Here is a 24,585-nt window from a genome sequence, read left to right on the forward strand (position 1 = left end):
CAGCTTGAATGGAGGGTTTCCATAGCAACTGTGCTCCACTGCCATCTTGTGGACAGAGGACTGCGCTGAATTATTCAACATGCACACACAGTAACACAGCCATCATTCCCCTCCGTCTCTGGGGTTTATTGCTGCCTCCCCCCATTCGGTCACTTTCCCTTGCCTTCACTAATATTAATACTATTAATACTCTACTATCAGCTAGAGATGACTATACTGATATATTTGGGCATCACTCTGTTTAAAATATATAAAGTTGGTCAGTTAATATTCTAAAAAATTTGCATGATTAAAGGCATTGTCAAACTTACAGTAGTACCACATTGATTGGTCCCATATTGTAAAACGTGAAAATTCATTGTGTTTTTTATTTTATTTATTACAAAGCATGTCGATGTGTTATATAAGTACCGTGAAAGTATGAAACAGTCAATCCACAGAGACATATACAGTCTCTATTCAGAAACTGTATGACTGTGATGCCACAACTATACTAAATATAAGTAGAACACAGTGCCTTTACAGTTGTTCCTCAGCTGCAAAGATTGTGCAGAGGGACATATGTCGAAGACCTGGAAATGCTTACTGATCAGAGCAGACTGGGCTTTTCTAGGAGGGGGTCTTAAAGAGACAGGTGCTAAAACTGAGCGAGTTTGAATACAGGTATATTCAGGTAGACATTATGAGAAAAAAATAATACTGTGTTTTTAAAACATTAAAAACATGTTTAGTAGAAACCCAACTTATAGTATGAACCTGAAAATGAGCATAATATGGGACCTTTAAATGTTTTGTTTTAAAAAAAATGTGATATTCAAAAAACAAATGCATGATTAAGGCAATGGTAAACTCACAGCATTGCCACATTGATTCTTAAGTCAAAATGTCATCGCTGGCTGATTGTTTATACCTTATGACCTTGTAAAACAGATAGTCACTATGTATTTAATGTCTATTTTTATGTGTCTGTTGGTTTGTGGTTGTTTGAATATGTGTGACACTGAAATGTCACTTGACTACCTCTTTCCCTTTTCTTTGTTCTCTACTTATTCTCACTTCTCACTACTGTTTCTCTCTGAAACTTATTGGTAAGTCTTACTAAGCGCAAGCTCACATGTAGGTGCGTGTGTGTGTGTGCACGTGTGTGTGTCCGTTCAGTGCTGCAGTTATGTCTTGTGTTACCTTTCAGCTAAATTCCTACCCCAGACTGAGAGAGGAGACTGAAAGGATTGTCACCACCCACGTCAGAGAAAGAGAAGGGAAGACCAAGGACCAGGTGAGTCGCATGGAGGTTTGTTAGATAGACCAGTGGCTCTTGAGCACGTCAAGTGCACTCAGGTCTGCCTTTGATGTTTATCTTTTTCCTATGCAGGGATAATAAAGTAAGATGAATGATGAAATGATTTCTTAAAAAGTGGGAATCCATCTAGGTTTCAATTCAGGTGTTTTGATGAGGAATAGTTTGAACAAATGAGTTCAAAACAAGTTGTTTCAAGTGGTTAGATTCTTATCTGCATATACTAGAGAAAAATAACGTATCAACCACAGATGCAACAAACATATTTTCCAACTTCTTGTTTTTAATCATTGTTAGAATTATACCACAGCTAAGCACAATTCTGCATCATGGTGGAAAATGTGTTATTGTATGATTCATTCTGTTTGTTTCAGGTTTAAGTTGACAGTGTCAGTCAGTATTACCAGTTCCTTGATTGGCACCACTTTGAAGAACCATTTTGTGAAAATTGAGGTTTATATAATAGTGTGCAGAAATTGAAATCAGAGAGCATTCAGTGATGTCAAGACATCAAAAGAAAAAGAATTAATGAGAAACCAGTTTTCTTCCAGCCAGAGAAGCGTCCCCTCTGGGACCACAACATCAACCCAGTCAAACAAAACCTTATTATCAACAAGCAAAAAGAAAACTGTATCACGAATTGGAAGGAAACAACTAAAACATAAAAATACAATGTAACCTGACTCTTAAAGAGACTTCCCATGTGAAAATGATATGGCCACATTAAAAGATCTCAAATTAAGAAAAGCCTTGACAAGTGGCTCAGTGGTTAGAGAAGTCGCCTCATGTCCTTGAGGCAGCGGCTGCGGGTTCAACTCCAACCTGCGGCCCTATGGTGCATGTCTCCCGCTCTCTCTCACACCATTTCATATCTGTCCTCTGTAATAAAAAGGCTTGGAAAAACTGCCAAAAAAATAATCTTGAAAAAAAGAAAAGCCTTGACTATTTGCACAGCCTGGCTAACAGAGGAGCAGAGCACCTGCTCCTAGTGGAACAGACAGGAGATAGAGTCACAACTACATTTCCAAATCAATATTTTCCACAATATAATATAAATATGCTATGGATTTTGAAAACACAAGAGAGGGAGAAACTCCCATATTTACTTAGGGAAATGCCCAAATGTGAGAACTGTTATAGTATATACACACACAACCATGCATGCAAACAGAGCAAGTGTTCATTGTTCAGGCAGGAAGGGAGGCAGGTTGAATTGTAGGGTTTATAAACTGAAACTTTAGAATAAATCATCAGCATTGATCATCAGTCGTTTTATACAGGTGTAACTATCTGCTCGCTAAATGTAGCTTTAAATGTAATCTCTCTACGGGTTGTTTTAGTTCATAAGTGCAAAGTATCAGAAGTGAGTCCAAGCACTTCGTCCTTCTTGCCTTCTCTAAGTGGTGTTTAATTGAGACTCTCCATCCTAATCACGATTTTCTGCCTCTTATCAAGGTTCTGCTGCTGATTGACATTGAGCTGTCCTACATCAACACCAATCATGAGGACTTCATAGGCTTTGCTAAGTATGTACCCCCCACCTCCCACAACTTTTTGCACTTACAGCTTGTTGCTGGGCCCCCAGTCTCAGCATAGACATCGTGATTCCAATTAACTACATTTTGCCTGTTGTCTGAGGTACACTGAAAAGACCTGTAATCCTGTAACTCTCAGCCACCAATACATGTGGAACCCAGCTACCGTGCCTTGCTTATAAACTGTCATATCAGGGTTTCCTCTATGTACATTCTGTGGCGGCGGACTGCATACAATTAATTTGCACGTCAATGTAGTTTTTCAAACTTTTGTTTTCTTTTTGACTGTATTTACACAGAACACAATTATAACACAGCAAGAAAGCATTGTTATTGTTTTTTTCTGGATCAAATTGTATTTTTCAGCGTGATGTTTCTTTACCTATGAGGATTATAAGACAATAACGTGGATATCTGCTACTTGACCTCATACAGACAGGAAACTATTTTACTACTTCAACCTCGACAAAGGCAGCACAGATATCTCCAGTTCTTTCTTCTTAGTTTTCAAAATAAATGCTCTAAACACACACTACAACTGTTAACCAGAGGGAACTCAAATTAATTCAGATCATTTCACTAAAAGGAAACTACATAAAACAGCTTACAGTAGCTCAGTGTTAGCTTTTCCTGCTTTGGCTTCCTGACTGAAAACAAACTAGAGGAAACACTGCATATGTTGTAAACAGCGGCGTATCAATGTGAAGTAGCATGCAAATTAGTGATCCAGCCACATCAGAGCATGTGTCTCCCTGTGGGGGAGGTGGATGCCACACTGATCAAGGTTGCATTGGTTGCCCCTCTCTCCACCCTGCATGCAACCACACTGCTCCCCCTCCAAACAAAGTCAAGTGAGCATGCTTGATTGCTTGACAGATACACTTCCTGTCTGCTGCAGGCTGTTTGACTGCCACTGTGCTTATTGTACCAATGGACAGAGCAGTGTTGGTGCTTCACTGCATTCGCTTGTAGCTGCTGTTGTGAAACAGAAACTCATTTGCACACTGCAAAGCACTCACTGTTTTTTTTTTTTTGGTTGGGTTTAGTGTATAAGAGTGAACTCACATAGTCCCTATTGTTACAGTAGCATGTAGTTGATTTGAGCTCTCATCCTCTGTGTGAATCGTGCCGTTGACCAAGTAACAAAGCAAGCCCCCGTGTGTGCGTGTGTGAGGGTTTATGCCAGGCCTCTGCATGGCAAGTGGATTGCTGTACTGTGTCGAAGGTCAGCTAGGGCTGTTTAACGGTTCTCATGACGTCACTTTCAGTCTTGACTACAGAAGGCTGGATGATGGTAGCCCCCCGGGGTACGGCAACAACAGGTGGGCGAACAGAAAGGATGTAGGGTTGTGTGTAAAGTATGTGTGAGAGACAGTTTGACCCTCCATGTCGCTAAAATTCCTCCACAAGCCACTTTAACCTTTATGTATGTGTGCAGTAGTTTATTTGTAGCAATACCGTGGACTTTTGCACTAAAACCAGACAGTTGAGATCAAAGGCTGTAAAACATATGGAACACAATATTGTAAATGAATAGCATATTATTGGAACAGAAGTGACACATGGATATTGAGTGTGTATATTTTTAAGGTTGAGTTTGGAATCCTGTCATCAATATTTATTTTCTTTTTTTATCCATTTTTGTGCAATGACAGCGCCCAGCAGAGGAACACAGCTGCAAACAAGAAGAGGGCCATACCCAACCAGGTACGTTTTATCACTCAGCTCTGGCCTTTTCACCAATCCCAGATTTAATCTCCCTTGATTGATGTCTCCAATTACCAGCCTATTAGTCAAGCCTGTGAATACTCACTCCAGCAATGATTTAGCCCATAGCCATTAATCTATCTTGACCTATGTAATTGTTAACGATGCCTCTCCTGTATGTCATTTTAACTACTGACTGTACCCAGTCACATTTATTTCTAATCCTCATGTTGTACTTTGTCGACAATGTTGTAAAGCTGATACTTTCATACCTTTTATACAGACTGATATTTATATTTATATAGTATATTTATAATACTGCTAATCAGCATTAGAGATTGCAATTTCAGTGAGGGGAGAGTTAATGAACTGAACTGAAGACTCCCTCCCACCCTGCTTTTCTGAAACAAGCATTTATTTCCATGGCTATTATTAATTGCTGTTTGCATGTGACCCAGGCATGTTGTTCTACAGCGAAACAACAATTAATCAAAGAATTGTGTTGGTTGTTTTGTTGCCTTCCAATTAACTCACAAGCATTTCTGAATGTGCATGGAACTTTGCACCCATCAACTGAGCAACAAATATGATAAAACCAAATTGTGGTAAACTTGAATTTATTCTAATTGCATGTAACTCTCTTGCTCTCTCCCTCTCTCTGTCTCTCTATTTATTTCTCTCTCTCTCTCTTCATCTGTATTTCTCTGGTTCTTTCATGGATTATTGCCTTCTCTTTTCTCCTATTTGTGATACTTTCATTCTCACCTTTATTCTCACCTTGTCTTACTTCTTGAGTCCTCTTCTCTCCTTACAACTCTCCCATTGTTACCCATTTCCCTCTTCCTGTCTCATCTGTCCCTCATCTTTGCTTGCTCGCTTTCTCATTTCTTTTGGCTTTGATATGATACTGCCCCCTTTGCTGTAATTCCCCCTCCCCTTCCTATTACTGCAGGGTGAGATACTGGTAAGTACCCCAAAGATTTAAACCGCACCCTGCCTGGGGGCAGCAGGGGTAGGCCATGCACAAGGACTGAGGCAATCACACACAGGTCAGCCAATATGGTTAGAGTGGAAAAGACCGAATGCTGTGAGATAACAGCATTAACAGTTCCCTGCAAATACAGAAGTCAATACCTCGCATAATCAGTTGTTCTACCCCCCTGCAGCCTGGCGGACTGGGAGAGGTCAACGAGGAGAAGGTAGAGTCTCCAGACTGATCAAATTGATATCAATTATAATTCTAGCATTAGCATGCAGTTGCCAGTAATTTGGAACTGACTTAACAGTAACACACGGCAGGTTTGTTATTGTAATTTTAATTGAATAAGACAGTAATTTTCTTTAATTGCACACATCTGGATTGCTACTAACATTTATTTTCTTCTCCACCAAATATTTTAAACAAGACCTTAATTCTTTTACTCGCTCAAAAGATTGTGGCACTTCGCAATGCAGTGTGTTCTCTATCAAGGACCACAGAGAGATCAGGGAAATCCTCCACTACTGACTGTGAAATGGCGTCAGTTCTCATGTCTTTGGGTTTATACCTCTGCTGCTGACTCATGCATGGTGACTCAAAAGTTTGCCTTGTGAGAATCATCGTAAACGTCCCCGGGGACAAAACGGGAAGGGAGTGGGGAGCGATTAAATCAACAATACAGTAAATGTTTTGATTCTTTGAAATTTTCTGTGTTTTTTTATTTTCTTATTTTATGTTGCATGTTAAAATACTTTCCTACTGAAAATACGTACATATCCAAAAACCCACCTGTCTCCAAGTTATTCTGTGTGGTGACTGGTCATGGCTTTGGGATGTATTCAAATTACTTGATCAAAATTGCTTGTTAAGATCTCTTTACTTACCTACTTACTATCTTGACACATTGAACTTGGCATGTATCATTCTATTCATTTTACTATTTTTGCCTCCTTTGAGTTCATCTCAATTTGTTACATTGTTAATTAACCACTTGCAACACTTACATTTACAGATATTGAAAATGTCTCGATAGCTGTCTGCTACTGGCAAATATTGTAGAAACAAAACCTCCATCTGTGAAAACCTCACCTCACATTGTGTCCGCGTTCTTAGTTTAAACTTGGTTATAACATTTCCAACTAACTTTAACATAAGGGATTTTAAAGTCCTTGTTTCCTCGCTAAGGCAAACTACAAGTCTAGCTTCTATGTAATTTTTGCCTCCTCTCCTGTGTTTATGCTGGCGTTTTTGAAATAATTCACCTTTTCCCCCCATAACATACTCCAGTTCTCTGCTGGATGGAGAGGGAATGCAGAAGAGAGATCTAGAGCAGACGTTTTGAAATGGGAATTTCCTCTTAGCTTCACTTAGCGTAAGAGCACACTTTTCACCCGTTGTACTTGAATTGTATGGAGGTCTGTGGAAAAACAAATGGAGAGACATAGTAGCTAAGAGGGCTCCTCTAAAATGCCTGGCTTATATCCCTTAGAGTTATTCACTCAACTCGGAGTCTGATGCATTTCCTCTCTCTCCATCTCAGCACTTTAGATTTTCACTTTGCTGTTGAGCTGTATCTCCCTCTATGAACTCTAGTAGTTCAGCTAACTCTAAATCTAGCCATTGCAATTCTTTCCTCCTCCTTTACGCCTGTCTTTTTCGCTCACTTCTCCGCATCTTTTACCTAACAGTTGTATATCCAAGTCCAGTTAACCCCACCAACCCTGTTGTTTTAAAACACTAGTACATAGGCGAGGTTTGTCTGACCCGTTGACACTAACATACCGCCGTCGACCTTTGGTCTTTGACTCTGGGCGTTGTCTGGACACCATCAGGTCCTGTTTGTTTGTTTCATGATTTATTATCTGTTGAGTTGAACAAGATCAACCACTAAGTCCCTTTTCAGTATGTTCAATTAAACAATTTGATGCTTTCTGTATACATTTAGCCATATTTCTTTGCATGTATTAATGTCCTTTTGCCACTCTATAATCTTCACGCAATAAGTTTCCATACGTCTGTGTTGTTAGTGCATATTTATATTACACGCATAGACACAAAAATGTGGAATATAAAAATAGAAAATTGACAGTAACCTAGCAGGTAAGCAGGTAAGATTTTATTAATGTCAGTCACATCCCAGTAACACATATGGGCCCTTATGTCACCAGTGCATAAGCCTGATTGACAAAGCTCTTTTCCTTCATCCTCCTGGTATCCCCCTCTCTCTACCACCCTTTTCTTTCCCCCACATATTCTCCTCGCTGTGCAGGTGATCAGGAAAGGCTGGCTAACTATCAACATCAGCATCATGAAAGGAGGATCCAAGGAGTACTGGTTTGTCCTGACTGCGGAGTCCCTTTCCTGGTACAAAGATGAGGAGGTGAGAGGAATTTCTGTTCCAGAACTGTATTTCACTATGGATAGATAAGATGACCCAGCACCAAAGGAGTGCATAAAAATTAAGATACTGCATTTGGCAGTGTTGGGATAAACTATCCCAAGTTGAGATTTGGAGCTGGAGGTGTGTGAGTCCCGGCCCAGCCTAACCAATGTGCAGACTACTGTTCAGCTGTAGCCTGATGAACAGGTAGTCTGAACACTGGGCAGGCGGGGGGGTGAGGAGGACTCCGATGGGAGGAAGGACCTCGAGGTCATTACGGCTGCAGGTCGCTACCCTAGGACAGTAGGACAAAGGGCACAGAGAGCAAATATTACCCCAGTGAAACAATTGCACGTATGAAAAAGCCACGTACATGAAATGGCTGAAACCCAGACTGCTGAAATCGCACAATAAATTTTATACATTTATTATTTCAAATGGAGCTTAATAGGAAAAATCTAACCTTGTTTAACATTGCTTTCAACCAATTCAAGCAAATAAATGCAATCACAGTTGGACTGCGTTCACTCTTGGTTAAATATCTACACTATGTGCACACTCAGCAAACTCTACTCTACAGTTTATTAATACTTTAGATCTTTTTAAATGTTGTGTTCCAGGACTCGGGGAAGATCTTTCAGTGCAACAGACATGCCAGTGCACTGATGAATAAAGTTAATGTGATTTAAAATAAAATGATCCAGTTAATGATTTAGTTAATAAGAAATAAGTGCAAATAGCATTGTACTTGCTTTACTCACCGCTTGATCTTCTTCTTAAGGCCTCAGTCATATCCATTTTTCTAGCGAAATAAAAAAGACCCACTAAAAGACACCACTACAAACCACAGCTAAAGATGAACTCCAATCCAGTGGCCTCCGTTTGTCCAAACACCAACTGGAAACGTGCATTCTTATGTCGCTTGACTTTAAGCGAAAAAGCAAAGAGAAAGAAAGAGAATGAGAGAGGGAGGATGGTGGAGGCAAACTGACGTGGCAGGCGGGCTGAAATGTTCCAGCCGGGCTCTGACTTTGGAATTTGCAGGAAATCGTACTGGGTTACGGGGGCCGGGGGGTGGGGTGAGGGGGGAGGGGGGGTGTGATTGTGTGTGTGTGTGTGTGTGTGTGTGTGTTTAGAAGTGTGCATGTGTGTAGGAGCTTGTGCACATGAGTCCTCTATCAATTAGTGTTTGGTCATATCTGTATGAGTACATGTTTTTGCATAGACCCAAATCCCAAGATGTAGTTTAATTCAATCAGGCTTTTGTACGTTTATGTGTGTTTGCATGTGCAGTTATGTATTTGATCTTTTGTGTGTGTATATGTGTGCGCGCGTGTGTGTGTTTCGGGGGTCGAGATTGTGTGGAGCCGGGAGTGATGTAACTGTTGGGCCTGCGCTGCTTTCTGTGTTAGTGCAGACGTAAATGCTTCCAGATGTCTCTGCTCAACAGTGAAAGCTGGTACCCCATCCCCCCCAGAACTCCCTTATGCTCCTCCTTTTCTCCCTCTTCTTCTCCTCCTCCTCCTCTCCCCCATCATGCATCCCACCCGCTTTGTGGCGGTCCACACAGAGGAAATGCATTCCATCATGTCTACTCAATGGTGGAAAACTGTTTCCATCTCCATTACTAAAATATACAATTAGTCACTTTTTGGAGATATAACTTATTTCTTCTGTATGCCTCATGCTAGGAAAAAGAAAAGAAGTATATGCTGCCCCTGGATAACCTGAAGATAAGAGATGTGGAGAAAGGCTTTATGTCCACAAAACACATCTTTGCAATCTTCAACACGGAACAGAGGTCAGGATTATGTTGAGAAGTGAAAACCTGTGTGAATGCACATGTACCTTTTGTGTGTGTTCTCATGTTCTTTTGTTTGTCCTAACAGGAACGTGTACAAGGATCTTCGCCAAGTAGAACTGGCCTGTGATTCTCAAGAGGATGTGGACAGCTGGAAAGCGTCCTTCCTTAGGGCAGGAGTTTATCCGGAGAAGGACCAGGTATGTGGGTGGTTGGGTGAGGCTATCTGTTTCTCCAAAAGCCAAAAATAACTTAATATTACATTCATTAACACCTGCACCTCTGTATTTCCATGTATGCGCTTTTAGGAAAACATAAAATAATTTCCTACTTCTACATAGAGAAACTACGCAGATGTATTTATGATATATTTATACTTCATCTTCGTGTGTTGTGTTTGTCAGACGGAGAATGAAGATGCTGCCCCTGCAGACACGTTCTCTATGGACCCTCAGTTGGAGCGACAGGTGGAAACCATCCGCAACCTCGTGGATTCGTACATCGGCATCATCAACAAATCCACCAGAGATCTCGTGCCCAAGACCATCATGCATCTCATGATCAACAGTGTGAGTCATTAACAGACAGTGTTTTCAGATCCACATTTCACCTGTGGACAATTTACAGAAAAGAAGGCTTTTATTGATCCATGGCCACCACTTTTTATAGTACAGAGTATATCCTAGTTGTGTAAGTGTATCTTCTCACACATAAGGCTGTGTGCTCTGCTAAATGCTAGCTGTAGCTGGATCTCTGCCTGGAAAACTTTTTTATACAAACAATATAGATATGGAGGTAATATGCCATAAGCTATGCACACTGGGATGTAATCCTATTACTATATTCTTCATAAAAGTAACACAGCACCTGATAAACCTGTGATCTGAGCTGAGAACAAATAAAGTGCTTTTTAATTAGGTCTAAATGTCATTGCACCAAAGAGCCGTGCAGTGTAGTTAAGTGTTTTGTTTTCTTGTTCATTTTAGTAGCAGCAGTGGTCATGCATTTCATGTTCGCCCAAGGTCAAAAAACTTGAAGACACTAATTAACAGGATTTATGGTGCATGCTCACACTGACTTGTCCACTGTCCATTTATTAGGTTTTATTGTTGTGGTGAGCTCACTCGATGGCTCCTAGCAATCCAGCAGCTCCTTTTCCATGGTTTTGCAATATTATATTTAAGGATTAAATATCTTCAATCGATTCGTTGTTTTCACTTTTGTGCTTATATAGTTGCTTCTTTCAAACACAATTTCGGAACCTTCTGATCATTTCACTTTTGACTTCTACTGCACCAGTAGAAATTGTCCATTTTTTGCATTGCCACCCTCTGTGTTTTGATGCTACTAACTTCCATTCAGGCAAAGGATTTCATCCACTCTGAGCTGCTGGCCTACCTCTACTCGTCTGGGGACCAGAGCAGCCTCATGGAGGAATCGGCTGACCAGGCCCAGCGTAGAGACGAAATGTTGCGCATGTATCATGCACTCAAGGAGGCACTACTTATTATTGGTGACATCAGCACCAGCACCATCTCCACCCCAGTACCCCCGCCCATAAATAACACCTGGATCCAAGACGCCAGGTGAGATGAGTGTTAACTAACATTTATTTGAGGTGCAGGCATATCAGCTGGAAAACACAGCATCTAATAACACACAGTTTTAAACAGTGAAAACATATGAGATTAGAAACAGTGAGAAAAAGACAAATCTTTTACCTTGTAGTATTATGCCTGCCTTACTGAATTTAACAAGGTTTTTTTTAAGTGTAATGGGATTGATGGGATATTTTAGATGATTATTACAACGTCAGTTTTATTTAATTGTACCCCCCTCTTAGTCCAACCCCTCAGCGCAGGCCGCCTCCTGCAGCTGCCCCGGCCCCCAGCCGTCCGCCTGCTGTTCGGGGCCCAACACCAGGACCACCCTTGAATCCCTCCCCTGCCTTTGGAGTTCCGCTCAACCCCTCGCCCGCCTTTGGTGCACCACCAATCCCCTCTCGCCCAGGCCCAGCCATCAACTCTTTCAACAGCCACCAAGATCCCTTCAGCGCACCCCCACAGATCCCCTCCCGGCCGGCCCGCGTCCCACCCGGCGTACCCAGGTACGACTTCCTGTTATGATGCCATTACCAATACTTTTTGTGCATATTATGCAATTTTTTCCCAATGTTATTGTAATGTTATGCCCCTGACATCTCATCATCCACTGTCTTTCAAGAGCCACAGGCATGGTTTGTCATTTCTCAAGATCACCAGTTATCCCGTCTCTATATTTAATATTATTCCTTGGCATTCAATCCCCTCTCACTCTCTTTTTTTTCCTTTCACTCTCCCTCTGTCCTCCCCTTTCCTTTTTTCCCTCTGTCGGGTTGTTTTGGTTTCTCTGCTGTCTCTTGGCGAGCAAGTCTCACTCCTTGTTCTGTATCTCTCCCCGTTGCAGCCGAAGACCCCCTGGTGCTCCTTCTCATCGGCCCACCATTATCCGCCCTGCCGAGCCCTCCCTGCTAGACTAGACCTGTGGCCAAGCCCACCTAAGTGTGTGTGTGTTTGTGTGTGGGAGTGTGTATCTGCACACTAAAGGCCAGGGGCGGGGGCTCGAGGGGAGGGGCTGACTTATAATGGTGCATAATGTGCATCGTCCAGCCATATTAATATGTCTCTTCAAGCAATGTAATAAGCTGCTAATACCATCTTTATCAGTGCACATGAACGACGGAAAGCCCTTTACCACTTGAATATGACATTTGACTGCTGTGGAAACTGTGTAATAGAAAATACTACCCAGCTGATCTGTGGGATGCATTTAGCTTCGCTAGAAGATGATGTGTCAAGTTCAGTTTGAGAGCCTTTTTTTATCATAATAACTGGTTTATTTCTTCTGACAAGGTTCCCAGCAGGCGCTCATTAAATAACTTATTAACTGTTACAGGCTGGGTTTCCTCTCCCCTCCCTCCCCCTTTTTAGATTGGCCAAGATGCCCAAGTCTAGATCGCTGTGTAATATACACATTTAACATGTTGTTAATGTTTTACTGGCTTTTCATTTCCTAACTGATTCATGCTGAAAAACAATAGCTATTATCACTGTTGTTACTTTGGTGGTGTCGATTACGTTTTTCCCCTTGTGCTATTTTATTTGAGTGACTTTGTCCTTTTTAATGACCATCATAAATGTAGCTTTAAAAATGAAATCCTAATCGCAAAAAAGACGCAGGGCAGGGTCGCAAGAGACTGACAGTAGCTTCAGCCCCCCACCCTGTGAATTATCCTTCCACAATGAAAAGATGTCAGTCAGATTGACCATTATAATCCAAGCACTTCTAGCCATGTAGCCTCACAACAAGCCACTCATAACGGGGATGTTGTAAACCGTTACAGAACACTATGCACAGAAAACCTGTGAGAGGGAGAGCGACAGGCTGAAGGCTGTCTGCACTTTGTGAGATGCTGTCTTTTGAGTTTTTAAAGTCTTGCATTATAATCCCTTAAATCTCAGTTGAACCCCAATGAGAACTTCAGCCTTCTGGTAGACTTTGTTCATTCCTTGATTACTGATTCATATAGAGCAGAGTGCACAGTTCAGTTTCCTCTCAGAGAGGATAAAACTCAGTGAAGCGGTGGGGTGTAGTAGACAAGGACGTGATTTAGAGTATAAAGATGGTATTGAGCATTTAGGAGTTGGCACATCTCGTTCAGGGCTTAGATGTCAAGGACATTTATTATTGCAATTAGTTTTTTTTCCATGCATTAAAAATATCATTGTATATAGCTGGCCTATACTGAGGAGATGGCGCTTGCATCTCAGTTAATTGCTGGGTTGGTGACAAAAACGTGTTATTGATTTTAATCAAAGCCCAACATGTTAAAATGTAGTTGTCATATTAAAGGAAGCACTAACAACTTTGGATGTAGGGAAAAAGAGATAATCTCCTGATGCATTATTTATAACCTGGGCATTTATCATTTCTTTTGATATTTTTGGTTCCAATTGTATCAGCTCTTTACATCATCTGTACAGCTTCTCCTGGACTTTTATTTGGGGTTCTGCTACAGGGAGTAGCTGTCAAAATGTCTTGTGTGTTGGGAGGGTACCTGGGGCTGGACACAGTCTACACAGCTGTGATTATTTGATAATGAATATCTTTTGATTGCTCTTTGAGGGTATTTGACCGTTTAAAACCAATTTAGGGGGAAACTGGTCAAGGGGGGAGTGACGTTGGGCTACTTGGATGTTTTCTGTTCTTAGGTTTGATCAGTAGTGGTGGTGGGAGTTGTGGTGTATAAAAGCACACTCTGTCTGGAAAAGCGACAGCAAAGGATAGAAATATAATTAAACCTGACAAGATGGAAGTAACTGTAAAGAACTCAAACTGTCCCAAACCACAGACTCTTGAGACAGAGTGTGCTTTTTCTTCCCCTGTATTTTTCTACAGGTCTGGCTTCAAGTGACAGTGCCAGAAGATTAAAATAACCATATAAAACAGCCCGGAATTTTTAGATATATTTACCTTCACATATAACCCCTGAAACAAAAAAAAACAGGTTCATGCGATAAAACTTGCGCCTGTCACTTCAGCCTGCCATTGAGAAGCATTGACTGTAATGCCCTGTAATACAATAGGTTGTGGTAATACTGCATTTCTTCCTGCCTCCTTCCTCTTTTCCTCCCCTCCCCTCCTCTGTTAGGATCTGGTGGAAGGGGTTGGAAACCAACCTGTAAAAATCCTTTCTTTTTGTTTTGCAAACCCTTTTCAAGTGCCTCTGTAGCAATTAATTGATTTGAATAAACAACATGAACTGATTTAGGGTGGAGAGTAAATAAAGAGGTGTTGTGTACAATAAAGGGACTGTCTCTGGTGGTTGGTGTCTCCTTGTGTCCTGTGTGATCCGCTTCATCTTCTCGCTCTTGGAGATAGCGTAGCGTTCCTCCTGGTTTTCCTCTCCTCACTTGCCTCCATCTCTACATCTAAACCAATATAGACTGACAGAAGCCTGCAAATGTTCCTATGGCAACCCTCTACTGGAAGGCTTGGCAGCTGTTCCTTACTCTCGACTCATCCTATTCAAACCTTGTCCTAGTAATAGCCTTTTGTTGCTGCTGTTTATGTATCAACATTTACACTGCCTTTAAAATGAACTACCCATCTTGTAACTTGTATTGTTTTGTCTTACAGCATTGAGTCAAAAGCGATTTAATGGAATTTTTTTGACAATGATCAAAAGGGTATGGAAGCCCTGAGAGGCTATGAGAATTATTTTCCCCAGGTGATCTGTTTTCTAAATATGATCTAAATTGTTTTCTCTCCTGTGTAAATGACTAAAAAACATGAAAGAAAAGCTTCTGCTAGGATTGTTTTTCCAAATAGATATATTTTTATCTGTGATATACCTTTTGTGTATGCTGTAATACTCATTTCACCCACAAGAGTGCACCACTAACACTTCTATTTATAAATCTTAAACACTAAAAAAAACAACTAGTTTTTTTCACAGATGACACAAAAAATATTCAAAATGATCCTGGCAAAACTTTGTTCACCTTTTCTAAAGTTATAAACAGGGAAAACGTTTTAAATCAGACTTTTAAAATGGATCACCAGAAGAAAAAGGGCTTCCTAGCAGAGACCCTTTTAAGTCAAAGGTATGGCTGCTGTAAGAAAACAAAACATTACAACTTCCAAGGGAATGGGGATTTTTCTAGAGGCACATATTCAGTTTCCCCCAAATGCATAGAAAGCCCCTGTTGAGATTGTTCTAGTCATATCCTACATTGGGTGTGGAGGATGATCTCTAAGCCCTCGCTAACAGATTGCCTCATTACAAATGCCCTTGCTGTTCCAGTGACTGACTCCTGCAGTATTACTTGTCAAAGTGCATGTCACAAGGTTAAGAGATTAATGTTGGTTGATTGTTCCTGAACAGGCGCCCAGCTCCCCGTCGAAACCAGTGGTGACCTTGACCAGCCTGAAGTGGACGTGCAATGACTTCAATCCGTGACAACGGCAGGACTACAGAAGAGCTGCACATCTTATTTTCAGTCCAAAAAACTAAAGCTGCTGTTATAGGGCCACAAACGTAATCTGACACTGTCCGTATATAAGCTTTAGTTATTGAGGTATCAAAATAAGTTATTTGAGGATGCTGTCTAAAATAGCTATGTGCACTACACATGTATTGCATTTCTACAGTTGATATTGTGTGAAATCTAATTGAACTAATCCAGGTAGTTTCTGATTCTTACTTTATTTCATGTAATGTCCCAGAAGACTCAAATATTTATTTGAACAAAAAATAATTTGAGATACATTATGATTGAACTCTTAAGGATACATTATAGATACAATGCCAAGTCATAAAGACGAGAATGTTTTTATTTTTTATTTTATTACTGTAGCATGTGTCAAGAAAAATGCCTCTCAAGTGGTGGAGCATGACCGGTGAACTATGTTGAATGACAGAAAATGTTAATGATGAGGCTTATCAGTCCCAGGAAGTTTCAACAGTGTGGGAAAATAGTGATTTAAATGTGCCTAAACACTGTTGTTTTTAACCAATAAGTGCTATTTCATGAACCAAACAACTACAATACATCCAATAATGGTCCAGTAGTGAATGTTTCTGCCCAAACTAACCTGCCATCTGCATGACTTCTGCGTTATTTGACCTCCAGATGGAGAACCGGATCAGGGAGATCAACTCTTGTGTTTTTTTGACTGTGTGAAATAAATATTTTAGCAGCCTGAGGCTGAGCAAAAAAAATACACTCAGTAGGTGAGGTTTCTTTTAGGTATTATTGTGGTTTGATAAAACAGCCTAGAGTCATAAATGTCCATGTGAAATGCAGTCTGAAATCAAATAAAACAACTTTCCTGTGAGAACAGCTGTGGTTTTCTAGCTTATCAACAAACATTAGTACTGCATTTGTGACGTTTTATATAGGCACAGTCATAGCCATGTGTTTCTGTGTGTGCATATTACAGTACTTACATGGGTCATTCCTGTCCCCAGGAATCACTTCCTTATATTTTCTTTAAAATGTGTCATCAATATTTATAATAAAAGGCTTAAACTAAAGATTAAACCTTTATCACATAAACACAGAATAATTAAGAACTATTATTTATACTCTATATTTTTGTTTTGTAAATGTGCTTTATTTTACCAAAGTAATTAACTTCTACAAGAACTTTAATATATATATATATATATATATATATAAATATATATAGTATATAGTACTATATATATATATATAGATAGACAGATATAGAAAAACTAAAGGTATCTTCTACCACTTACATTATTTACTGTGTTTCCCTGAAGCCATTTTCCAGCCTGTTAGTTTGTAGTTCCTCACTTCCATGGAGACCATGTCTTCAACCTCATGTTTAATGTCGTTAATCTGTTTGTCACACTCTACAGTTCCAACCTGTTAGGCTAGATTATAAAGAATTATGCTTTGATAAAAATTGTAAAAACATACATGTATTTGATATAGCCATAAGTTGTCTAGAAGGTTAGCTAGCTAAATTGATAACTCACAAAAGGTATGGCTAACTCCACTCATAAGAATTATTATTTCAGTGCTTGAGATTGGACATGCCACTATTTTCCCATAATGCAAAAGAAATGCCGAAATGTTTCTCCACAACAGGAATGATTCAAATATTACTTCCGCTTACTGGAATTCAAAATTTCACAAATCATCAATAATGAATCAGACTTCCAAAGCTGTGAAATCACACTGAAATCCTCTGAAATCAGCTGGCAGGGCATTTTCAAGTGTAGGCAGCATGTGCAGGTTCTGCACTCTCTTGGCTGGACGTTAATGACACAGTTTTGTTGTGACTATGTCCTGCAGACCCGCTTGTTGTCATCAAAGAGGCGTTGCAGGGTGTAGATTTGAGTGACAGCGACAGTGAGCATGACAAGCAGGTTGAGGCAGGACCAGAAGGACACCCGCCACAGGTTGTCCTCCAGAAGGTAGCGGTCCCTCGCCTCAAAGGCCCGCAAGACAGCCAGGACCTGACGGCTCCCCTCCAGGTGCTGGTACACAGAGTCCATCCTCGCCTGGAAGAGGAAGAACAGGAGGGCAGACAGAAGGAGATGACATCAGATATTCAAGTGTTTTCTGAAGGGGAATCAAAGCTGCAGCAGATTTGTTTTTCTCTCTCACCCTGATGTCCTCCAGTTTGTAGTCCACCATGCTCTCTGCCAGGGCCACGACCTCCGCCCACTCATTCTGGCCTCCGTCTGCACTTCTCACACTATTAATGACCACTTTAAAGATGACCATCTTCTCTGAGTATTTACTGAAGCTGTTATCGAAACACAACCGGTAGTCTCCATCCTCGGTGGGATCCACCCTGCAGAAAAAAAGAATGTGTCAATTTGGAAACAGGTGACGTTTACTCTCAACAGTATCATGGTTGAAACAACACACTGAATGGGGTTATGAGACAATAGTCCTCTGGGCACAGACATGTACTGTAAGAGGCCCCCATACTAGGAACAAGAAACAGTCGACTTTTAGCATCTCTGTGATTGTTTTGATTCTATATTTAGTCTATGCATGTCTATGTAGGTCATTTTGGATCTTCTTGTAGTCATTTAGCATCTAGTTTTAGATGTTTTACTTTTCTATGTGGTTGTTTTGTGTCTCTTCATAATCATTTTGGGTAGTTTGTTTTGGTTTTGTGTCTCATCGTTCTTGTTTTACGTCTATTTTTAGACGTTTTGTACATCCTTGTGGTTATTTTGTGGTTGTTTTGCGTCTCTGTGATTTTAGTCGTTTCACATCCATTTTTATTCATTGAATGCTTCTTTGTAATCATTTTTGGTCGTTTGTACTTGCTATGTTTTTGATTGTTCTGTGTCTATTGTCATTTGATCGTCTTTTCGTTGTAGTTTTGCATCTCTCTAGTCATTTTGTGTCTGTTTGTAGTAATTTTAGGTTGTCTGTATTGTATGTTTGTGGTCATTTAGCATCCCTTTGTGGGTCATTTGGGGGGGTTTTCAGCAACAATTTGTGAGTGAGGACCCCTGACCCCTTGGGCCCCTCGGTCTGTACCCGGTAATAAGTTTTATCAATACAGGTAAAGAGTATTACTGAGATTGAGCATCACATCAAAAGCAGATGGTTCTTGGAGAGCATTTAGGTGACCCACATGTGAATGCCATCAGATCTCCTGAAGTCAGAGACCAGCCGGTATCCGCTGGGTGAGACGAGGGCAAAGCCAACATCCAGACCCGATCCAGCTATCACCTGTAAAAGAAACAGAGGAGAGCAGAATATAGTCTCCAAGTCACAGATACCCAGAACTCACTCCCATTTTTCACTTCAGACATGCAGTTCCCAGCTCAAGCTTTAATCAGACTAGCTAGGCAACTGCTAATATTCAAATTAACTCCATCATAGTACAGTAGGGAAATTATTTTTATTGTTACCCACTACTGCCTGCTCTTTGCCCGGCAGTAAAAGAAAAGCTCAATGTCAGACACGGATTTGACTGTCATCATAGGGATTCATTGACTTTCTCAAGGTTTTGACTGCAATATTCTTACAATATTGTGGCAGAAAGTACAGCTTCACATCACGAAGCAGCCTTCAACCTCACAGGCAGTTATTATTGTAATTGCTTGGAAAAAGGCAGCAGAGAGGTGATAAAAAGCCTTCACATCAATGCTGTGGCCCTCGCAGCATCATGTATGAACTGTTTCAGTGATGATATCAGGCTCTTCTCTGACTTCATGTGCAGAAACCACAGTACTGTGACTTCACAGTAACTGCAGCTGCCAGAGAGAGCAGCATGATGACATTGTTGTGAAGCAATGCAAAGGTCATTGCCATAAAATGACTGAGGTTGCACAACAAGAGACTTAACAGCATTTGTGCTTTTGAATTTGTAGCCCGCAACTGGCAAAAAAAAAAGTATTTGTAATTTGCATTTGAAATGAACTATGCTGCCTATATATGTATGATGTCTTTGTCATTTAAAGGTGTGTTTGTCCGTGTGCAGAATGCATGTTAAGTACTTTGTGTGTTTGCAGTATGTCTAGCAGCAGGAGTATCATTTTGATTTGTTCTACCTCTTTGCCCTATCTCAGGACAAGTGTCTTTAACAACAACAACAGCAGTTTTCTTATCTCTCCGCATGCACGACCAAAGTCCAAAGCCCATTCAGTTAGTTTTCAGTTACACATTATTCACAAATTTCATTTACAAAATAAAGCAATTCAAAACGTTAACCACAACATTACACTGACAAACAGAGACAGAAAGATAGAGAGAAAATTAGATTTACCTGGTATTCAACTTCCAAGCTGTCGTTCCTCGCTGCGGTTTGGTAAAAACACTCTGTGATGCCAGCAGGTAATAGAAATGTAAACTGCATGTCTTTGTTTGACCCCAAACCGAAAGTCAAATCTACAGTCGCAATTAAACACGCCAGCAAACAGAGCTCTGCAGAAACACTCATCATCCTCTCGCAGTGCATAGTCCATGTAATCCACTTTCATCAACTTTGTTCTTTGCTACACATATACAATCAAACAGGTTAACTGTATATCTGCAATTGCCAACTCATACTCAAACAGTTGTTAAATAGTCTCACAGTAAAGTTCCTGGATCAAAGCTGAACGAGTGGAGCCACTATCTGTGTCGACCATTAGCACTCTGCAGTCTGGACCGCAGCCACATGCAAACTAAGGTGGGGTGAGGTGCAATTCACATTATTATGAACCTTATGATGCATGCTGAGGCCTGGAGTAGGAAGGCTTGTACAGTTAAGTTTTTACTTTTTTATTTTTATCACTTCTAATCATTTTTAACAGATTCTTACTAAATCTAAATCACAAAATATGAACTTGTTTCTACATTATTAATATCTTCTAACAAATGTTTTACGCACAGTCTTGTCATCATGGATGTATTAAGAGAAGAGGAACTTTATACTGTATGGGTAAGTGAACAATTTACAGAAAATCTGGTATGGGTACAACCCACATGCTGAACTAAATGAAAGCAAAACGAAGTAAAGACCCTCACACTCGCGCTGAAATGGAAACACCGTTGCAACACGTCTTTTGGTTTAACTATAGGCATTTTTTTAAGTATTCTGTTATTCTACAGTTTTCAGAAAAACAAATATCCGAATCTCAAAATTGAAATCTGACTACCTACCTAACGAACGAACATCCGAATATTCAAATAATCAAATCATCAAATCATCAAAAATGTACTTACTATGTACTGCCCTACATGTTTCTAACAATCAAACAAAGACAATTATTTTTTGGAGGTGAATAAATGGTCCCATATGTGTGATCCAGAAGAACATGTACAGCATAAACACCCTGCAATGCATCCTCAGTTAATTTAACAAACACATATATGATCAGATCAGCCACTTGACCTCACCCTAAACCAGCTGAGTCTGGTGACATCAGTATTTTGTCTTTTTTGCGTGCCTGTGCCTCACATTTCTGCCACAACTCTAAGTCAATATCTGTTTCTGTCAGACTACAGAGAAAGAGTGTATAAAAGAGAGGAAGTGTGAATGAAGATATTTCAACATGCAGTGAAGTGGGAGGGTGTAAAGGGAAGATTGAAATGCTTGGACACCCACATAGTGATTTTCGCCTTCTACCTTATGGTTTTGTGAGCGATCGATTGTCAGCTTCTGCAATGGCATTGGAAAAATGTGCATCAAGTACAGTATCATTTTGATGTTCCAGAGTGCAGGCACGTGGTGATACATCTCAAGTGTTCTGTATCTGACTCTGTTCTTTATCTGACTACTCGTGAGCCATCTCCACTTGAACCAACCACAAGTGAGCCCACCCATTTTGTTACTTTTTCACCCCTCTCTGTCTCTCAAGTCTATTTGTCTCTGCCGCCCTTTTGAAGCAACACGCTCTGACAACTTCTGGAAGATATTTCTTCACAGAATAGTTGTATAGTTACAGAGAGACAGAACTGTAGGTATGTCCATGTCAGGTGGATATCCTTCTGTGTATGTAGTGGACACCCATGCTACCAAGCCTCCAGTGCCACCCAGGATGAGTCAGGGGCGACAGCGTGCCGGGCCGACGCAGACCGTGCTGATTCTGCTGGTGAGCATGGCGTTGTGTGGCATGGCCATAGAAGCCTGCTTCATCTACAATCTCTACCATCCTGAATCTGTGAGTATCAACCCCGTCTCTTGAGTCTACACCTGCTTACAATACCATTTCATCGTGTGTTGTATTCATTTCCTTTTCTCTTGAATCCCTTCTAATCTCACTTTCCCCATAAGATCTCATTCAGCTTGAGTTTATTCTCACTTTCAATTTTAGTTTTTCTATTTTCTAACACTTGTTTTCCGTGACCTTCAACCCAAATCACTTTTTTATTTTCACTAGTTGTAAGTATTCATAATGGGACTTTTTCTACTTTTCTCCTAAACATCTTCAGTTTCTATATGCTTTAATATTTCAATGCACAAAGTGGATTCACTTGAAGAGAATTTAATGCTTTTAGGGTAAAAAAAATCTTTCGACAAAGATAGTAACATACAATGTTTGGTGACCTCGGAACTTCACATTTTGGATCATGAAATATTAGCAGCGCACTTCTTGTGTTGGTAATGAAAGCTACTGTAGTAACGAAAATTTCAACATTGGGAGTTTTATTAATTACCAACCAATATTCACATGATTTTGTATATCATAGAGTCACATGCTTTGTGTGGGAAAGTGCCTGCTGTGCCGACATACATAGGCCAACTATAACCAAAGTGGAAAGTTCCACTGTCTAAATGTCAATTTGTGGTTACAGATGTTCCCATAGTGTCTTGAGTTATGGTGTGATTTTTTTTTTCAAAAATGGGGGGGGGGGGCAGGCCTACACGTTACAGTATACAACACTTCTCTTAAGTGTGAGGATCTTATTTGGGTTTAGTGACGCAAAGGAGTCTAGTGATAGAAACTGACATTTACTCTAATCATATGAATGATTGTTTTTCTCCCAAAAACTGCTGACAATGAAATTAATATCACTATTATCGGGAAGAGAGTAGAGATGGAGAAGTACGGCCCATTTATGTAAAAAAACACTGACGTCCTCGGACGGAAGACTCTATGTTCCAGGATGGTTAATGGTCAGTATTTTGACTGTATTGCTGTGACTCAGTTTCCTGTCCTCGCTTGATGCTGTGTGTGTGAGGACAGCAGTCATGGGACAGGGGGAGAGTGACATGGTTTTCTTGGTTTGACACTGACAAGGTTATATACATACCGTATATACAAGGGGCAGTGGAGAAAAGGAAGTGATCTATTTCCTGTTGCATGATTGTGATTTACTTTCTGCTCCTCACCCGAAGGACAGACCTGTACTACTTTCATCTGCAGGAAGATAACATCATATAAAAACAAAAAGGGGTCCTTCAACAAAATTTGGATTTAGCAAGACTGTTGTTTTTTTACACATTGGTCACATATCATTGCTTTTGCATGTGCATTTGCATACTCACAACAGACAGATAAACCGCTTTTATTTCTATTGCAGAACACCTCAGAATCATTCTTCAAGCACAGTGCAGGTACGTCCCAGCACTTTTTTACTCAAGAAATAAATACAACTACAGTTATTTTTTTTTGTATCAGTGACATTATGTCTGTTCCCCACACAGGTCAAGTTGTTACTTCTCCCACTCAAAATCCCAGTCTCACTATTTCTCCTTCCAAACCGGTTGCACATCTTACAGGTGAGGCCAGTGTTGATGTTCCTTTACCACTGTGTTCAATTTATTACCAAAGTAGAAAATAAATGACATATATTGTTGTAGCTTTTGTCGTAGACTTCACATTGTTGTTGTTTTTCACCCCCAGATGGACAAGATGTGGTTCATGGAAAGAAAATCATGGCATGGAGCAGGATCGCAGAGCCTCTCCTCTATGAAATGGACTACAAAAACAGAAGTCTTGTCATTCAGAAGGAGGGTTATTACTATGTTTATTCCAAGGTTTCCTTCTTAGACGTTGCGTCATTTCATCACTCTGTTAATAGGAAAACTAAACTATATGCCGGAGATAGTATTCCCCTCCTGAGGTCTAGAAAATACTCAACAAAGTACAAACAAAGCAAACAAATACAATCCAACAGTTACCTGGGTGGAGTGTTTCATCTCACCAGAGATGATGCCCTTTTTGTGGAAGTGAGCAATACCTCAAACATTTTGCGACACCAAGCCTTTGAGAACATCTTCGGTGCATATATGATATAAATATCAAATTGATTTTTCACCATGAATCTGAACATTTGAATTAACAGTAAATAAAAGATAAGAATAATTGTAACAGACTCTTCTCAAGAAGGAATGATTGTTTTTGTAAAAAAGTAGGTCATGTGTGGAAGGCCAGGCAGTTGTGAAGACCTCATGCTGGTGGCTTTCCTATTGAGGGGTGAAACCCTTCAGTTGTTAAAGTATTTTTTTTACAGGGTTACAAAGCTTTTCAGGGTTTTTTTCAGTTTCTTACTTTAAACATAATCATCTGAATGTTACAAAAGTACTAATCATACCGTAGGTAGATTTTTCAGTCTTCCTGATCTTCATATCGTTGTCATGTTCATGCTAAAATTAAAAACATACATACTGTCACCTTACACATTTATTTTCATTCTTGCTGTAACACACACTGCACACTATTTATTTATTCCTCCAGTGGTAGAATGAATGATAATCCCTTTGATACTGCCTTATTTATGTGCAATAATGTATACAAATAAACAAATAATGATTTAAACCTCCTGTTTGTTGGTTTTCTTAATCCCATTGTTTTTTATAAGGCCGTCATGTAGCCGAATTGAACTCACTTCCTGCTGCTGTGTCAGCTGAGGCCAT

The 24,585-nt window shown here is 40.2% G+C and overlaps 3 protein-coding genes across 9 annotated transcripts in view; 2 read left to right on the forward strand and 1 right to left on the reverse strand.

The window, feature by feature from the left end:
• The window catches only part of dnm2a (dynamin 2a), a 29,766-nt gene extending 13,128 nt beyond the window's left edge, over positions 1 to 16,638 (forward strand). Inside the window, exons 11-22 of one of the 7 annotated variants that reach the window (XM_083931613.1) lie at positions 1,190 to 1,276; positions 2,753 to 2,823; positions 4,101 to 4,154; positions 4,488 to 4,539; positions 5,706 to 5,738; positions 7,788 to 7,898; positions 9,590 to 9,699; positions 9,788 to 9,899; positions 10,104 to 10,268; positions 11,062 to 11,285; positions 11,543 to 11,806; positions 15,626 to 16,638. In XM_083931613.1, the coding sequence (XP_083787739.1) occupies positions 1,190 to 1,276; positions 2,753 to 2,823; positions 4,101 to 4,154; positions 4,488 to 4,539; positions 5,706 to 5,738; positions 7,788 to 7,898; positions 9,590 to 9,699; positions 9,788 to 9,899; positions 10,104 to 10,268; positions 11,062 to 11,285; positions 11,543 to 11,806; positions 15,626 to 15,656 (1,314 nt within the window). In that variant the 3' untranslated portion in view covers positions 15,657 to 16,638. Of the gene's footprint in view, positions 1 to 1,189; positions 1,277 to 2,752; positions 2,824 to 4,100; positions 4,155 to 4,487; positions 4,540 to 5,491; positions 5,504 to 5,705; positions 5,739 to 7,787; positions 7,899 to 9,589; positions 9,700 to 9,787; positions 9,900 to 10,103; positions 10,269 to 11,061; positions 11,286 to 11,542; positions 11,807 to 12,144; positions 14,667 to 15,625 lie in introns of those variants that run through there. The other 6 variants (XM_083931611.1, XM_083931610.1, XM_083931612.1 and 3 more) reach the window with 6 other exon arrangements.
• Positions 16,639 to 17,496: 858 nt separating this feature from the next.
• Positions 17,497 to 20,202, reverse strand: tmed1a (transmembrane p24 trafficking protein 1a). The gene is made up of 4 exons (XM_083931841.1): positions 20,008 to 20,202; positions 18,871 to 18,968; positions 17,880 to 18,069; positions 17,497 to 17,773 (listed from the first exon to the last, which is right to left on the reverse strand). Exons 1-4 carry the CDS (start codon positions 20,197 to 20,199, stop codon positions 17,552 to 17,554), a joined length of 702 nt encoding a protein of 233 aa, XP_083787967.1. The 5' UTR covers positions 20,200 to 20,202; the 3' UTR covers positions 17,497 to 17,551.
• Positions 20,203 to 21,611: 1,409 nt separating this feature from the next.
• Positions 21,612 to 24,172, forward strand: tnfsf14 (TNF superfamily member 14). The gene is made up of 4 exons (XM_083931282.1): positions 21,612 to 21,886; positions 23,250 to 23,283; positions 23,374 to 23,448; positions 23,573 to 24,172. The coding sequence occupies exons 1-4, from the start codon at positions 21,689 to 21,691 to the stop codon at positions 23,965 to 23,967; spliced, it is 702 nt and encodes a 233-aa protein (XP_083787408.1). The 5' UTR covers positions 21,612 to 21,688; the 3' UTR covers positions 23,968 to 24,172.
• The last annotated feature ends 413 nt before the right edge of the window (positions 24,173 to 24,585 follow it).

This window comes from Echiichthys vipera (assembly GCF_963691815.1).
Source record: "Echiichthys vipera genome assembly, chromosome: 17".
Taxonomy (NCBI): domain Eukaryota; kingdom Metazoa; phylum Chordata; class Actinopteri; order Perciformes; family Trachinidae; genus Echiichthys; species Echiichthys vipera.

Coding starts and splice junctions, on each gene's coding strand:
- tmed1a (XM_083931841.1), bottom strand. CDS start 20,199: ATGCACTGCGAGAGGATGATGAGTGTTTCTGCAGAGCTCTGTTTGCTG. Junction 18,070..18,870: donor AGATCTGATGGCATTCACAT/GTGGGTCACCTA, acceptor TTTTTTCTGCAG/GGTGGATCCCACCGAGGATG. Junction 17,774..17,879: donor ACAAACTGGAGGACATCAGG/GTGAGAGAGAAA, acceptor TTCCTCTTCCAG/GCGAGGATGGACTCTGTGTA.
- tnfsf14 (XM_083931282.1), top strand. CDS start 21,689: ATGTCCATGTCAGGTGGATATCCTTCTGTGTATGTAGTGGACACCCAT. Junction 21,887..23,249: donor ATCTCTACCATCCTGAATCT/GTGAGTATCAAC, acceptor TTTCTATTGCAG/AACACCTCAGAATCATTCTT. Junction 23,449..23,572: donor ACCGGTTGCACATCTTACAG/GTGAGGCCAGTG, acceptor TTTCACCCCCAG/ATGGACAAGATGTGGTTCAT.